This window comes from Rana temporaria, chromosome 11 (assembly GCF_905171775.1).
Source record: "Rana temporaria chromosome 11, aRanTem1.1, whole genome shotgun sequence".
Classification (NCBI taxonomy): Eukaryota; Metazoa; Chordata; class Amphibia; order Anura; family Ranidae; genus Rana; species Rana temporaria.
In genome coordinates, this window is record NC_053499.1 from 149301718 (window position 1) to 149319158 (window position 17441).

The 17441-nt window shown below is 46.8% G+C and overlaps 1 protein-coding gene across 2 annotated transcripts in view; it reads left to right on the top strand.

The window, feature by feature from the left end:
- Positions 1 to 16973, top strand: part of GARRE1 (granule associated Rac and RHOG effector 1) — a 96701-nt gene extending 79728 nt beyond the window's left edge. For both annotated transcript variants that reach the window (XM_040329431.1, XM_040329432.1), the window contains exons 8-14: positions 325 to 422; positions 865 to 990; positions 1348 to 2408; positions 10423 to 10588; positions 11876 to 12013; positions 12428 to 12506; positions 14353 to 16973. In XM_040329431.1, coding sequence (XP_040185365.1) covers positions 325 to 422; positions 865 to 990; positions 1348 to 2408; positions 10423 to 10588; positions 11876 to 12013; positions 12428 to 12506; positions 14353 to 14652 — 1968 coding nt within the window. In that variant the 3' untranslated portion in view covers positions 14653 to 16973. The remainder of the gene's footprint in view (positions 1 to 324; positions 423 to 864; positions 991 to 1347; positions 2409 to 10422; positions 10589 to 11875; positions 12014 to 12427; positions 12507 to 14352) is intronic.
- Positions 16974 to 17441: the final 468 nt, after the last annotated feature.

Genomic DNA, 17441 nt, shown 5'->3' on the forward strand with positions numbered 1-17441 from the left:
TCATCTGGAAAAATCTTAATGGCACTTTCCTGCAAGTGTTCTCCTCTCCAGAAGTCCATGTCTCCTGTTTCCGCTCTATTCAAGTACCGCAGCCTCCCTTGGACAGAAGTGTCAGATGCTTGTGTCCCCCATTGTGCGCTGAGGAGTCTGATGGAGACTGCAGTGCTTGAGCAAAGGTAAGGAAGGAGACCTGGACTGCTTGAGAGGTATTTCAGGGACCTGCTGTTAAAATATTTCTGGGCAGCAGCAATGTTGCTTTAACTTTGTCAGACGTATTGATTAACAGACTGTTTATGATCATTTGTATTTTTATTTATAACACAGGTGGTCGTTGACACAGCACAGATTGAGAATAAGGAAATATATGCACCACAGATCAGTCTGGAAGGGTCAAGGCTTATTGTGCAAGTTCCATCTACCTGGTAAGTCATTTTTCACTTCGAAGTTCGATCATAAATCTGTTGCTCTTTGTGGCTTCTGCATTAGTTTAGCTATCGGTATGGCTATTCCTTCCGGGAAGGTCTTTCGCAGTAACCCAGAAGAGGGAGTCCCTGCTATATTATTTTTTTAAAGGTTCGGTTGGGTTTTGGACCAATCCCTGGCTGTTGCAAAGCCTGTAATGGAGGCTGAGACCATTCATGGAGTACAGCAGTCTTTGTGCTGTATACATGTCCCTCTGTTCTTTTTACTGAAAGAGTGCCTATAGGCTGCTAGTCAGCATTTTTGTGAAAGCCTGTTCAGAGCTCTCCTTGAATGGAACTACCCACAGCGCAGATTGCACCCTGGCAGAGCTAATATATATGGTTTGATGTATGATCCACACGCTGTATGCTAAATATGATGTGCTTTCTTTTGCATATGCAGGTGTCTGAAGGAGGACCCAGCGACCATGTCTCTCTTACAGAGAAGCCTGGACCCAGAGAAGACCTTGGGACTGGTGGATGTCCTGTACACTGCAGTCTTCGATATCACTCGCTGGAAGACAGGACGGTACGTATTCCTGTATGGGACAGATGCTGTGTATCCTTACTGACACAAGGCCTAGGGATGACCATGGCCTTATAGTCCACATGCTTCTATTTGACAACACTGCTTTTCTCTAGATGCAAAATGATGGCAAGGCATTGAAGCAAGTAAATGTCTGCTTTAACATTCCTTTATGACAGCTGCAGCAGAATAGGCTGGGGCAGTACTAATGGGGAGGGGGGTGTTCCATCGGAATCGGGAACGTCCAAATGCTCCACTCTTTAATAATCATGCACACAATGAGTTATGCCTTAGTTGTCTTTCAAGGCTTTGCTTTCTTCAAGTCCAGCGATACTAATGATGTTTTTGTGTTGGTTGCAGAGAGCAAGCTTTGCCCATCATCCAGATTCAGTTACAGCGGGACACCTCCGACTTTGGAAACCAGATCGACCTCCCACACGGGAACGGCAGCAAGTCGTCTGGGGGCCTGCAAAAGACTTTTTCTAAACTGACTTCAAGGTTCACCAAGAAAGTCTCCTGCAGTGGTTCTGGCCACAGCGGGAGCTACTCTGTCCCTCAGACCCCTTCCAAACACGTCTTAACCACTAGCAACTCTGAAGAGAAGATGAAGTTCCCCAATCACACGGATTCCAAGTTACAGAGCATGCTGACCATCGGCAGCTTCTCCAGGTCCATGGACACTCCCCAGTCCACCCAGAACACAAAAAGCCAGCTGGTCAACGGATTCCTTGTGGAGCGTAGAGAGGACTTGTTCAAAGGAGAAGAGCAAAAGGACGAGAAAGGAATGAACTTGCCCTCTGACCAGGAAATGCAGGATGTCATCGATTTCCTCTCTGGTTTTAACATGGGCAAATCACAGCAGACTTCTCCTGTGGTCAAGAGGAGAAACTCCACCACTGCATCTGTTGTGCCTGAGCAAAAACAAGGAACTGTAAAACCGCCAGCACAACCAGCTATCCACCCTCCTGTTCACCCTCCTCCTCAGCAGCATCAGCAGCAAGCCCAACCTCAGCAGCAGCAGGGACTGCTACAACAGCCACCGCCGCAGCTGTCGCAGAAGCAACAATTGCAGTATTATCCGCACTTGTTCCAATCAATCGGGCCGCAACAGCAGCAGCAGCAGCAACAGTCACAGCACCCGCCAGGAAAATGGCTGAACAGCTCCAGCCAACCATCCTCACAAGCGGTGGGGAGTGGCCTGTCTCCTATTGGTCAAATGAACCAATGGAGCAGCCAGGGAGTCTCCGATCTCAGTTCTGACTTGTACAGCATGGGGCTGGTCAGCAGTTTCATGGACAACATGATGTCTGAGATGCTGGGCCAGAAATCGCAAGGACCTCGAAATAACACCTGGCCAAACCGTGACCAGAGCGAAGGGGTGTTCGGGATATTGGGAGATGTGCTGCCTTTTGATCCAGCAGGTAATGAGTCTCTTTTTTTTTTTTTTCCTTTAACAGCAAAAAATAAATAAAAATTCAAACCGTGCCCTGCATTGTAACAGTTTAATAATTTTATATAGGTAAGGTTTATTTTAACAGATGCAATGTCCTGTTTAACGGTCACACTTTTATTCTTCATATGAAAGCAGTACAATGTAACAGTACATTGTATTTACTCAGAGTGAGATCAATAGTTCTAGGCCCATTATTGACCATTGATTCTAAACTGATGACCTGTAAGGTCGCCTATGGAAAATATAGGGTACCAATTTTTTTTGTTGTTTCATGGCCACGTGCAGTTTTAAGCCTTGACATGTTGGGTGTCCTTTTACTCGGCGCAAGCTCCTCCTTCTTTTTTTTTTTATAGTTAAGTACAGTATTACATATGCTGTGATAAAATTAACTTTTCTGTATTTTTTTTTTTTTTTATTATTGAAATTTTGCTTTTCATAAACTGTTGTGCTAATGCTGAGTGACATAAAAAAACATTTTGAAACTACTATGATTTTATTCTCTAGAGTGTCTGCTTTCAGAAAATATATAATTGGGGGTTTTTGCTAATATTCAGGCCAATATTGTTAAAACCTCTGTGCAAAAATGGCTCAGGCAGCAAGAGTTAAAGTGATTGTAAAAGGGGGGGGGGGGGGCAATGTTATACTTACCTGCTCTATGTAATGGTTTCTTTATCGTACATCACGGGACACAGAGCGGCATTCATTACTATATGGGTTATATGGAGTACCTTCAGGTGTAGACACTGGCAATCTCAAACAGGAAATGCCCCTCCCTATATAACCCCCTCCCATAGGAGGAGTACCTCAGTTTTTACGCCAGTGTCTTAGGTGTTAGTCATGGTTTAGCTTGCCTCCGCATCCTTGGGATTAGGTGAGCTACCGGTTCTGTCCAAAAAAGCCTCAGCGCTAAAGTGGTCAGTAACCGGACCCCAAACCCTTGGGGTATAGCCCATAATGCTTTTCTTTTTAGAGAGCTGGACCCTGGGCCCAGAACTTAGAAACCTTTGGGTACCTAAAGTTTTCTGTTGCCAGGGTGCTATATGGGCCCAGGACAGTGGATCCTTCATAGGAACCCAGGGCCTGAAGGTCTAGACATCCCCACGGAGATGGGGGAAGATTGGGCCTCTTGCTTGGCAAAGTCCTGCGGCATGGAGCAGGTAAGTGAGGGGAAAACTTGCGGAACTTGGTTCTTAGCAGGTTTTTTTCTGGGGGGTCACAGGGGACATGCCTAAAGTTATGCACTGCATCTGGCAAACTAGTCACATATCATAAAGATAGGATGGCTCTCTATGTATTATTCCCCATAAGATGTGACCTCCCTTGTAGTGTTGGAAAAGCATTGAGTGGGGCCTGTGTTATATAAAAATATATGTGTGTGTCAGAGAGCTTTGCTTACCTGCAGGCCTCCAGGCCATGCTCCATTCAGTCTTCCTCCTCAGAGCCTGCAAGCAGGCAAAACGCTGACCTCCTCATGGTTCCAGGCTGCAGGTTGCAGTTTGCTGGAACAGAGAGGTCCCTTCCTCCCAAAATCCCCCCCCCCAAACCCCCCCCCCCCCCCCCCCCCCTGTCGGGAGGGGCATTTCCTGTTTGAGGTTGCTGGGGGGGAAGGGCGGGTCAGTGGCTTAAAGGAAGGGGCGGCCCTTCCTTGTTTGTTCCATCAATACTTTGGAACTGAGGAGAAAGACCAGAGCGGCAGCACGGGGCGCCGAGGACACACAGTGGCCAGAAAGGATATTGCAGTCTTCAGAGGACTGTTTTGTCAAGCCTAGAAATAGGCTGTTTCTTTTCCATCTCATAGTTTTTCTTTGCAATACTACTCAGGGGGACAGAATGTTTTTTCTTTCCTGGATTTGAAACAAAAACGAAAAAAAAAAAAAAAAGTCATCTAGGGGAGAGGAAGCATTTTTTTATCCCCCAAACAGGTGTTTGGACAATTAACTTTTATAGTTCCAAATACCAATAGGTAGCAGGTGTACCTCGGTATTGTACCATGGTATGCCGCTGTTTTCCCTACAGGGAGCCTTGGGGCCATCGGGATCTGGGGCTGGAGCTGACGCGGGTCAGTCCAACCCTAAGATGGTCACGGAGGAGGTATTACTCACCTCTTTAAAAGAGATGCAGAAAAGCATGGGAAAAATGATATCCGCAGCTATGCGGGGCAGTAAGCGGAATAGATCTCCGTCGCCCGAGCGCGGACCCTCAGAAGAGGAGGTCCTTTCCTCAGGGGAATTGGACGACCTCTTGGACACGGACCAAGTAGGTTCAGGGATCGAAGACCCGGATACAGAGGAGTCTGGGGCAGTCTCCCTGAGGGAGAGCTGGTGGATTCAAGGATTGTCGGACTTGGTCCATAGGACATTCAACTTGCCAGTACCAGATCTCCAGGTATCGACGGTTTCAGCTTTGGGCTCACTGAGGGCGCCTCAAAGCAATGCTGTGTTTCCGATCCATCCTCTATTAGAGGGAATTTTGTTCCAAGATTGGAACAAGCCAGATAAGATCTTCTTACCACCTAAAAGGTTCTCTGTCCTATATCCTATGGAAGAAAATTTTTCCAAAAGATGGGCTACTCCTGCAGTGGACGCAGCCATCTCATGTGTTAACAGATCGTTAACATGCCCTGTAGAAAACATACAGGTGTTCAAGGATCCAGTTGATAAGCGCTTGGAAGCACTACTTAAGAACTCCTTCACTACTGCAGGGGCAGTAGTACAGCCAGCTGTGGCTGCGATTGGGGTCGCTCAAGCATTATCGGATCAATTTAAGCAGATGCTTAAACTTATTCCGGCCCAGCAGGCAGAAAAATTTTCGGATGTCCCTAAGGCCATATGTTTTACGGTAGACGCAATCAAGGATTCTATCCAGCAAGCGTCACGTTTATCGTTATCCCTTATCCATATGAGAAGACTCTTATGGTTAAAAAGCTGGGAGGCTGAGCCCCCATGCAAGAAGCTCCTGGTAGGGTTCCCCTTCCATGGAGGACGACTCTTCGGAGAAGACCTAGATAAATACATTCAGACCATTTCAAACGGCAAGAGTACTCTCTTGCCAACTAAGAAGAAGGTTCAGGGACCTGCGTTTAAACGACAGTATTCCCCTGGGCAGGGGCCCTCTAATGCCAAGCAGTATCGACGGCCTCCTGCAAAAGCAAACTTCGGCTTCAACAGCAGATCACAAGGACAGGCTGTTAGAGGCAAAAGGCAGTGGTTTCGCAAACCAGCAAAACCAGCCCCCAAGCCAACCTTATGAAGGGGCGCCCCCACCCACGAAGGTGGGGGGGAAGGCTGCGACTCTTTTCAGAGATTTGGGAAGCCAGCATTCCCGACGAGTGGGTACGGTCTTCCGTGGCCACAGGCTACAAATTAGATTTCCTAAGGTTTCCTCCTCCTCATTTCCAGAAGTCGAGGATTCCAAACGATCCGGAAAAGGGAGCCGCATTAAGATCGGCATTAGATCATCTACTTTCCCAGGAAGTAATAGTAGAGGTACCAGTCCTGGAACAGGGGCTGGGTTTCTACTCCAACCTATTCATCATCCCAAAATCCAATGGAGATGTCAGGCCAATTTTGGACCTAAAGATAGTAAATGCATATCTAAAGATCCGCTCATTTCGGATGGAATCCGTGCGGTCAGCAGCTGCCACACTCCAGAAGGACGACTTCATGGCGTCCATAGACATAAAGGATGCCTACCTTCATGTTCCAATTTATCAGCCACATCAAAGATATCTACGCTTCATGGTGGCTTCGCGTCACTTCCAATTCGTGGCGCTTCCCTTCGGGTTGGCTACGGCCCCCCGGGTGTTCACGAAGGTCCTAGCTCCAATCCTAGCCAAACTAAGGATCCAAGGGGTCACGATCCTAGCATACCTGGACGACCTCCTAGTCATAGATCACTCGTCTCCCGGCTTGGAGCGAGCAGTGGCCCTCACGGTCCAATACCTCGAGAGGTTCGGCTGGGTCCTAAATCGAGAAAAGTCAGCTTTCCAGCCCACAAAGCAGTTGGAATATCTCGGCATGAGATTAGACACAGAACAACAAGGAGTGTTCCTACCTCTGAGGAAGGTAAAAGCCATCAAGGAATTAATCCTACTGGTTCTAAGCAAGAAAGAACCGACTATTCGCCTATGTATGAGGTTACTAGGCAAGATGGTGGCCACATTCGAGGCGGTACCATACGCCCAGAGCCACACTCGCATCCTACAGGCAGCCATCCTGTCAGCATGGAGCAGAAGGCCACAGGCCTTGGATATCCCGTTGCCGCTCTCATCAAGAGTCCGACAAAGTCTGTGTTGGTGGTTAGACCCTCAGAATCTACTGAAGGGGAGGTCTTTCAGCCCAGTGGCTTGGAAGATAGTGACCACAGACGCCAGCCTGACGGGCTGGGGAGCAATTTTGGATGGTTGCACTCGCCAAGGTACTTGGGCAAAGCCAGAGAAGCAGTTGCCCATCAACATCTTGGAGCTCAGAGCTGCTCGACTAGCCCTCAGGGCTTGGACGTCAAAATTGCAGGGGTTCCCGGTGAGAATTCAATCAGACAATGCCACGGCCGTGGCACACATAAATCACCAAGGGGGAACCAGGAGTCAAGCCGCTCAGAGAGAGGTGAGCTTGATTCTTCTATGGGCAGAGGCTCATGTGCCCTGCATATCGGCAATATTCATTCCAGGAGTGGACAACTTTCAGGCGGACTTCTTAAGCCGCCAGACTCTATGGCCGGGGGAATGGTCTCTGCATCCACTAGTCTTTCAAGCACTCTGCCAAAGATGGGGAGTGCCGGACGTGGATATCATGGCATCGAGACTCAACAAGAAACTAGACAGGTTCATGTCCCGCTCAAGGGATCCGATGGCCTGCGGAACCGATGCGTTGGTTTGCCCTTGGCATCAGTTCAAACTTCTTTATGCGTTTCCCCCGCTCCAGTTACTACCCCGCCTGCTGCGCAGGATCCGGGTGGAGCACATACCAGTCATCCTGGTAGCTCCAGCATGGCCCAGAAGGGCATGGTACTCACTAATCTTAAGGATGGTAGTGGGAGACCCTTGGACTCTTCCTCTACGGCCAGACCTGCTATCGCAAGGTCCGATCCTCCACCCTGCCTTACGGCATCTAAATTTGACGGCCTGGAAGCTGAATCCCTGATTCTCAGGGGTAGAGGTCTGTCTCAGAAAGTAATCTCTACTTTCTGGCTTTCTCTCAAATTTCCATCGATAGAGTATTAAGTTTTCTCCAGCTAGGAGTGGATAAAGGATTGGCATTAAGCACAATCAAAGGACAGATTTCTGCTCTGTCAGTGTGGTTTCAGCGGCCGCTGGCCACCCACTCGCTGGTTAAGACCTTCCTTCAAGGGGTCTTGCGTATTAGACCTCCAGTTAAATCCCCGCTTTGTCCGTGGGATTTAAATCTTGTTCTGTCAAGTTTACAGAAACAACCGTTTGAGCCGTTGGCTGATATTCCTTTGGTTCTACTGACAAGGAAGTTAGTATTTTTGGTTGCCATAGTTTCCGCAAGAAGAGTTTCGGAGCTGGCAGCCTTATCCTGTAAGGAACCATATCTTGTTTTTCATAAGGACAGGGTCGTTCTCCGCCCTCATCCTTCCTTCCTTCCGAAGGTCATATCCAGTTTTCATTTGAACCAGGATTTGGTATTACCATCCTTCTTCCCTAAACCTACTTCCAGAAAGGAAGGGTTGCTGCATACCTTGGATATTGTCAGGGCCATGAAGGCCTATCTTAAAGCTACAAAGAAGATCCGGAAGACAGATGTGCTGTTCATTCTACCGGATGGGCCCAAGAAGGGGCAGGCAGCTGCAAAGTCCACCATTTCTAGGTGGATTAAGCAATTAATCACTCAGGCCTACGGCTTGAAAGGGTTGCCTCCTCCAGTATCATTAAAGGCTCATTCTACTAGAGCCATGGGCGCCTCCTGGGCAGCACACCACCAGATCTCTATGGCTCAAGTTTGCAAGGCGGCAACCTGGTCTTCTGTCCACACGTTTACAAAATTCTACAAGTTGGACGTAAGAAGGAATACTGATACTGCCTTCGGGCAGGCAGTGCTGCAGGCTGCAGTTTGAGACCCTCGGATTCCGGGGGCTCCTCTTGTTCGAGTTAAATTTAAAAATTTTATTTTTCTCAACTAAGTTGGATTTATTATGATTTGAGTATATCTCTAAATTAAATCCTTTTGTCTTGGAGATGTTCTCCCTCCCCTCATTGTAAGCATTGCTTTGGGACATCCCATATAGTAATGAATGCCGCTCTGTGTCCCGTGATGTACGATAAAGAAAAAGAGATTTTTAATACAGCTTACCTGTAAAATCTTTTTCTTGGAGTACATCACGGGACACAGAGCTCCCACCCCTCTTTTTTTGAGGACCATTTTGGGAGGCATACTGCTTGCTACAAAACTGAGGTACTCCTCCTATGGGAGGGGGTTATATAGGGAGGGGCATTTCCTGTTTGAGATTGCCAGTGTCTACACCTGAAGGTACTCCATATAACCCATATAGTAATGAATGCCGCTCTGTGTCCCGTGATGTACTCCAAGAAAAAGATTTTACAGGTAAGCTGTATTAAAAATCTCTTTTTTGCACAGAGCAGCCCTGGTCCTCCCTGGGGTCCCCCTTGTCGAGTTTCCCCAAAGCAAGCGGCTTGCTATAGGGGTGTCCGATCCCGAGACAGCTCTTTGTGTCTAAAAGACGCAGAGAGCATGGCTCAGCTGTGGCCCCTGCCTCACTGACTGATTGACAGCAACATGAGCTAATAGCTCCTGTTGCTGCATCTCAACCGATCAGGAAGGATGGCTTTGGCTCTTGTGCACATCACTGGATCAAGATTGGACTTGGGTAAGTACTAGGGGCTGAGGGAGGAGCTGCACACTAAAGGTTTTTTAACTTCATTCGTAGAATGCATGAAGGTATAACCATCAGTTTTTACAACCACTTTAGCCTAGGTTCACATTGGAGCGATTTGAGAGATCCTGAGTCGCAGCCTATTGGCGGCAATGGCACTGTTCCAATCGGTGCAACAAGATTTTGCGGTGCCACACTGATTTCCAAGAGTTTTTTCCTGCACTACTTTTGCCGATTTCAGGTGCGATTTCAATAGACATCTGTGTATGAAGCCACACAGATGTCTATCAAGTAGCACCTGAAATCGCACTGACCTTGCTACTTTAAAATCGCGCTACTTCAAGTGAAGTAGTGCGATTTCAAAGTCGCATCAGTGTGAACCAGGGCTTAAGTCTATTGTTTAAATTGCATGATCTATCTACATTCTTGCTGTCTTTGTGTTATATGATACATTGGAGGTGAATTTTTTTATTTTTGTGTCATTTTGCGACCAGGAGAAAAATACGACACCGTAATATCATTACAGCTACAATGGCTATCGCCAATAGCGTGACATATATATCATTTGGGACACTACAGTCCAATCTGGAGGATGTGTCCGACAAACCAGGAATAGCAGGAACAACCTATCTGTATTAAATGCACAAGTATATTATAAACAGAAACACAAATATCAGTATCGGACATCAAAGAAGTAGCTATTCGAGTCACAACGGAAGGTGACCCAAACATGGCCTAGTATGTTTTATGATACCTTAAATAATATCCATATATATTTTTTCTCTTTGACCTGGTATGTTGATGTCAAACTGTCCATATACACTTAATATAAGTCCATACAGACCGGCACAGAATAGGGTGTGCTGGCGACCGCATTTAAATGCGTGAATTTTTTAGCCACGTCTGCCCATTTTGAGCCCAATTAACAGAATGTGCTATTTTCCGTCGATTCCCGGAGTTTATCCGATAAACAAAAGTATCATGGGCTGCTGACCGGCAGTGAATCCCTTTATTGTGTTCTATTCAGGAGTAGAAGACAGTCTGGCTTAAAAGATTAGTGTCTGGGATAACAGGGTACAAACAGGCTGACGCTGTTCTGTGATTTACCCCCCCTTTCTCTTCTCTTGTAGTTGGCTCAGACCCGGAATTTGCCCGCTATGTGGCCGGGGTCAACCAAGCTATGCAACAAAAACGGCAATCGCAGCATGTCCGCCGTCCGAGCACCACACGTAGCAACTGGCCCCATCTTGAAGATTCGCACAGAACGTGGCCCTTCCCGGAATATTTCCAAGAGGGGTAAGAGAGCTTTCTGGGGGGAACGCAGCTGGTACTTTTGCAATGGCAACACTACGGTCAGTATGTAAATGGCTGCTGGCTGGGTGAAGTAAGGTGTCCAGTCTGAACATTGTCTTTTTTACTACTGCTTTCTATTTCTGGTACAAGCATTTTTATTCAAATGCAAAAGGTAAACAGATGCCAAATTTCCACACAGGGGATATGAACATTAGACACAATGCAGAGTTTCACATAGGAACACACACAAAAAATGTGCCATAGAGGAGTGCTTGACAAATTTGCTTAGATGCTAGGAGACAGCTAAAAAAGTTAGGAGACCGTTTTTTTAAATCGGCTGTCCAGCGCCCAGAACTGCAAGTCGCCGGCATCTGGCAATAAGCATTGCTCAGGCCTGGTGCCAGGCGAAAAAGACAGAAAAGGAACAAAACAAAAAAAAGGGGGTGGGCTGCGCTGGTGGGCACTGATAAATGGTCAAGAACAATGGCCATCATTGTGCAAAATTTCATTTATTACTTAAAAGTTTACACTCACATATGGTAGTGCCTTAGACCGGCACTGAGTCTTTCCAGCATTCCAGACCGCCTGTCTGTTTACAACTGACTTCCATCTGATCCGCCAGACGGGTAACATTCTCCCCATACTGCTGCCACAGGGAGGGGGCGGCGGCGGCTGCAGCACCTGGAATATGTTACGTGTTCCACCCTAAAATCAGGTGCAACATGTTCTAAAAGGTGAACTTATCCTTAAAAGGGAGACCAGCACTGTACCATGTACAATGACATGCAGTGCTGGCAAACATGAACAGACTGCTTGAGCTGTAAAGGCAACAGCGCCATCTAGAGGCCAGAACATGGCATAACAAAACCACCTTATTAGCACCAACCACCGAAGGAGGTAAAAGTGACACCTTAAAGTCATTTTTACCCATATGGTCACTTAATAAAAAGAAGCATTAATATACTTAAAGCAGAGTTCCAGCCAAAAATGGAACTTCCACTTTTCCCCTCCGGTGTCACATTTGGCACCTTTCAGGGGGAGTGGAAGGAGCAGATACCTGTATAATACAGGTATTTGCTCCCACTTCCTGGCATAGATCACTGCGGTGACCTGCGGCACGTCCGGTGCCTCTCAGCCCCCCCCCCCCGGTATTTTGGGAGCACATTATGTACTAAGTACTAAAAAGGTGTTTGTTTTTTTTGTTTGTTTATTTTTACTGTGGTTTACTGCCGCTTTAAAGTAAAAGGGGGGAAACAAAGAATAACTTCCTATTTTCCACTTGTTCTGCAGCGATGTGATGAACAGCAACTGGACAGGTGCTCAGGCTGATTCGGCCAGTTCAAGTGACGAGACTTCGTCTGCCAACGGAGACAGTCTATTCTCCATGTTCTCAGGTCCAGACCTTGTTGCTGCAGTGAAACAAAGGAGGTGAGTCACATGACTGGAATCGCTTCTGTAGAAGTCCTTTTATTGACCTGTTACCGGGAGAAACCACACTGGCTCGCTCTGAAAATAGATCTTTATTGTGAGGAGAGAAAGTCTAAAAAGGGCCAGAGGTGTCCGTAATACCAGGCAGATTATTCTCTGATTACTTACGGTTTGTTATTATTATTAAAGGTACTTGTATAGCGTCATCGAATTTACACAGCTCTTTACATATACATTGTATATTCACATCAGTCCCTACCCTCTAGGAGCTTAAAATGTAATCATATATAATGGGTTTCATTAACCATCAGTTATTTTGTAATGCAAAAAAAAAAAGACGCATTAACTTTATCTAGAGAACTTCTGGTCTCTAATAATAATTCACTATTGCTGCATTTTTTTTCTTTCCACCAGAAAACACAGCAGTGGTGAACAAGAAGCAAACACATTACCGTCACCACCCCTCCTCTCCACAGTAGACGATCTCAACCAGGTGAGACTATGGGAGCAGTCCATTGTTCAGGCACCTTCTCTTTTTTTTTTTAATAGAGTGTGGTATCATTTAGCGACTTTTTTTATTATATAATTTTAGGGAGTTAATGTGACAGAATATTGACTACAAGAAGGCTTATGAATGGTTGCATTGGGTTATTGAACCCTTTCTGTTTATTGAATAAGCTTGCAAGTGTGTGTAGGGGACAACTGTAACACAGCCATTCTCAAACAGACTTCTGTGAAACCCTAGGGTTCCCCCAGAAGTACCTAGGAATCCCCCAGAAGTTGCTAGGGGTTCCTTGAACTTTAAGTGATTGACCTGCCATCTGCTGTTTCTTGCATAGCTCCAGGATAAACATCACTTGACGGAATCAGCGGCATTACACCAATCATCTTTTTAGATGTCTGTAAGGGTGGCAGTCTGACAGGACATTGTCCCTACTGGCCACCAATGTACGGGACATTGTCCCTACTGGCCACCAATGTACGGGACATTGTCCCTACTGGCCACCAATGTACGGGACATTGTCCCTACTGGCCACCAATGTACGGGACATTGTCCCTACTGGCCACCAATGTACGGGACATTGTCCCTACTGGCCACCAATGTACGGGACATTGTCCCTACTGGCCACCAATGTACGGGAGATTGTCCCTACTGGCCACCAATGTAGGGAGCCTGACCAAACTTCATCCCTACTTGCCGTTCAACCCAGCATCAAGCACATCTAATGTAATATTATGAACAATTAAAGTGGAGTTCCACCCAAAAATTGAACTTTCAGGGGGGGGGGGGGGGAGAGCAGATACTTATCTAATACAGGTATTTTGCTCCCACTACCAGACACAGATATCCAAGCAACTTCTGGTGCCTTTTCCGTGCCCCCCTGTACTCTTCCCCCCCCCCCCCCCCACTAGTTACTCTGGCGGGGTCTCTCCCGGAAGTTGCGCCTCACCGGCCAATGACGTCCCTTTCGGGAGTTGCGTCTGTGGATCAGATCAGGATTCATCGATCCCTGGCAAATTGGCATTTGACCCCCGACGGGGTTGGGGTAAAAGAGTTGAGAGGCTGCAGTAATGTAAAATACTTGTAGACATTGAGCAGTCACGGGTCCTAAATCATTAACGTGGAATTCCTGTAAAAAAACAAATCTCCCCTTCATTTTGTTTGGTAAATAACATAACCTTTTGTATTATGCAATTTTTGGATTGCTAAAGGTCTGATTTAGAAATAACTATCCCATGCAGACATTCAGCAACCCTGCTCTGTGCAGCCGAATGTGCCTGCTCAGACACTTCCTAGTAGGGTTGTTGGTGTCTGTTCTCCTGTGTCTCGGCCAGCTTGGCCTGTCGTTTTATGTATCACCCAGAGGCCAACCGGCCACAGAGCAGCAGGCACACATTTCTTTCGAATGCAACCGCACTAGCTTTTTAATTTTGCACCCAGTGCTGGCTGCATCAGTTTGGCGCTTTGTGCTGAAAGTGCCCAGTGAGCGCGCTCTCGGCACGGAAACAATGGCCGCCCAACGACGCATATGTGTGGTGCATGGGTGTTAAAGTCCACCCTTTTGCTGCTGCCTGTAGGTATTGGGCTGTCATAAAGGGGTTACCGCCTACAATCAGACATTCCTATTTAAATGTATTTACCACTAATGAAAGTAAACAATATATTTTATTGTTTAGATTGGGATTGGTGACTGCTGTTCATAAGTCAGTATGTAATAAATATTAATGGTGTCATGTAGTTTAGGTTTGTCATATTTTCGTTAATGTTTAGAGAGTAGATTTCCCATGTTAATTTTTTATTTCATCTCAATACCGTTTTATTTTCTTTTGTTTTTTAGGAAAACAAAACCAAAACGTGGCCGCCTAAAGCTCCTTGGCAGCACTCCTCCCCTCTCTCTAATACACTGCCCAACCAGAGCTCCTCTTTGTACCACATGTCAAATCCCGTGAGCCAATGGAACGACACAATGCAGATACTCCAGTCACCCGTCTGGTCCACCGCCAACGACTGCGCGCCGCCTGCCGGCATCTCCTCGACCTTTGCGTACGCACAGCAGCCGTCTCAGCAGACGAACAAGGGCTTTAAATCCTTCCAGATGAAGCACGAGCGCAGGCCCTCCTACCTGCACCAGTTCTGACTGGGGCTACCACTTGCAGGGGATGGGGTCCAATGTTAAACTTTTTGGGGTTTGAGTTGCAAACAGTTTTGAGGTGTTTCGGTTCTAATCCTGTGGTGAGAAAAAAAAAGATAGATTTTTAACTTTTTTGACAGCAGTGACTATTCTTAAACATGCTTCTCCTCCATCTTCGCCGGGTTACATGTTACTGGAGTCTGTCTGTGCCGTATGCGTCCGTTGTGATAACTTTCACCACCCGCAGAGACCTCAGTCCGCTCAGTGTTTGCTAGTTGGGGGTTCTGGGCAGAGACACCCCCTGGCTCCCATCCACCACGGTCAGCTTGTAGATTTGTAGATTACCCCCTGTACTCTTGGTCCTTTGTGGTTACGTTGGCCTTTGTTAGGGCAGGAAGGGATCTCAGGAGCTAGATAATCAATATGCCTGAAAATAACAGCTGGTGCCTAATGTTTAAATCTTGTTGGGTTGCCGGCGCAGTCACCAGATTTTTGGCTCCTTTAAGTGCCTGCCGGCTTCTAGATTAGACTAACTGGTTTCCATATTCCTCCTTTTAACCCCTTTCCGCTGGCCTTTTAAAGAGAACGTAACACTGGAGGTGTTTCACGGACTTCCGATTGTGTGATTGACTGTCACTCATCCTACTGGCCCCCGATCGTTGCTTTGTGACCAGGAGCTGTCAGTGACAGCAGGATCAAAGTGCTAGGGGAGCACAAATGAGCGTGGCCAGCACAAAACATATCTGTGGCAGCACAGAGTAAGGCCCAGCTCTTTGCTACCACATCTATGCATACAGCCAAGGGAAGGGGGTTAAAAGGTATCTGTGCTGAGGGGAATACAAAGGATGCCATTGCTGTTTGTGCCCCGAAAATGTTTGTTGCTGGTCTGTAATGACCATCCCCTTGAAGTTTAAGTCCCTTACCAGAAGCCTTTATGCAGACCAGGAGTTTTGATGTCACTGTGACCTCTCTGCCTCTAAGCAGCCGGAGACAGCCAATCGTATTATTCCCCGCACTACTCCCAGTTCCTTGGTGTCTTTTTATAGCATTCAAGCATCATAGCAAGCAGGGATATATGGGGCTCGCTGGCTACTTTTGGCTCTGCAGCTCTGGCCTGGCAGTGTTTGCCAACCTCTCATTCCTCAATATTTGGAGATTCATTATTAAAGGGTTCATGTACTTTGCTGAAGATTCCCACAGACATGAGATAATCTTCCCTAGTTCAGGCAACTGTTCCCTTTGTTTATAGCGTCCATTGGGTTTCTATGAACAAGCACTCGGACAAAAGCTCTGGGATCTTTCTGATCTCTGGGGGCCAGTGTCAGATGGAACACTGGTCAGAGAAGTTCATTTTTTTGTTATTTTTTTTGTTATTCACTTTACTTGTCTGTGAATCACTGGGCTTCCGTCCCGCCATCCTTGCTGACCGGCATGATGCTTTGTGCCTATAGGTTTCCAGTCACTGCTGCAATGTGTGAAGAGAGAGGAGGCCAGCCAAAAGTGCTGGAGGAGGTTTAGATAACATGCAAGCGGTTCATTCTGTATTTGCATCTCTTAGTCTGCTTTCAGATGGGACAGACTCTGGATCAGCAGGGCATCTGTCCGCAGACCCCTGCTGATCAGAGTAGAGCAGAAAGATGACAAGTCCGAGCCTGCTTTGCTCTGCGGACAGAGCCTGCTTTGCTCTGCGGACAGAGCCTGCTTTGCTCTGCGGACAGAGCCTGCTTTGCTCTGCGGACAGAGCCTGCTTCCAATCCACCTAGACAGAGGATGACGGATCTCCTGTTTGTGTTTTAATGGACCCGATCAGATCTGAGGTAGGCGTGTGAAAAAAGACACAAGTCTGTTTACATTCGGCAGTTCGTAGGAATGCATGGACCATCCAATCAGGTCTGCCTGAAAAACTGTCAGGGGGACCCGATTGGAACGGTTATGTGAAAGGGTTGACTTCAGCAAGCTGCATGGTTTTCACTTACTGACAGAAAACGCCAAAAAAAACGCAAGCATTCATAACGGGGAGATAACTAAGCTTCCCGTGCCAGAAAACTGGTTCAGGAAACTGTCTGAAATGGTGTTGATGACATTATCTAAGGAGCTGATGGGCTTGTTATAGATCCATCGGCACCATCCAGAGTAAAGTAGAAACTGGTTCGAGTTCTGCAACTAATTACAAAGGGAATGTGGGAGTTCTCATTATGGAAAACTGCCACAGATGCCCACCAGGTTGGATCTGGTGTATAAGATGTGAGTTGTCAGACATCTGACATTACTCTCTGCTTGTTACACTGCATGAACATCGCCTGCACACATCCTCCTCCTCCTCCTCCTCCTCCTCCTCCTCCTCCTCCATTGTGATCTCAGGTTGTGCTTGGGGGTGGCAGGGACAGGCAGCTCCAGGTGTACAGTTCTGTGTCTCTCACAGACACAGCTTGGAACACGGAGCAGATGCTGCTTAACAAAATGGGTGTAGGGCCCTTTGTGAATTAGGACTGATCTGCTCCATTTTCTTCAGGTCCACAGTAAAGTGAGCAGTGTGATCTTGGCTCAGATACCTGGACAGAGGAAAGCTTGCTTTTGATCCGTTTCTGCAGTGCTTTTTATGTTTTTGCCATATTTTTTTAATGTGTGTTTTTTGCATTTTCTTTTGGGCTAATTTGTTGGGCAGAGTAAAAAAAATGTGGCAAAAACACACTACATGCTATTCTGCAGCTTCTCCATTGAAGTCTATTAAATGCACCGTTTTGCATTAAAAAAAAAAAGTCCCAAACCCTTTCCAAAAACGCAGCGGCTGAAAA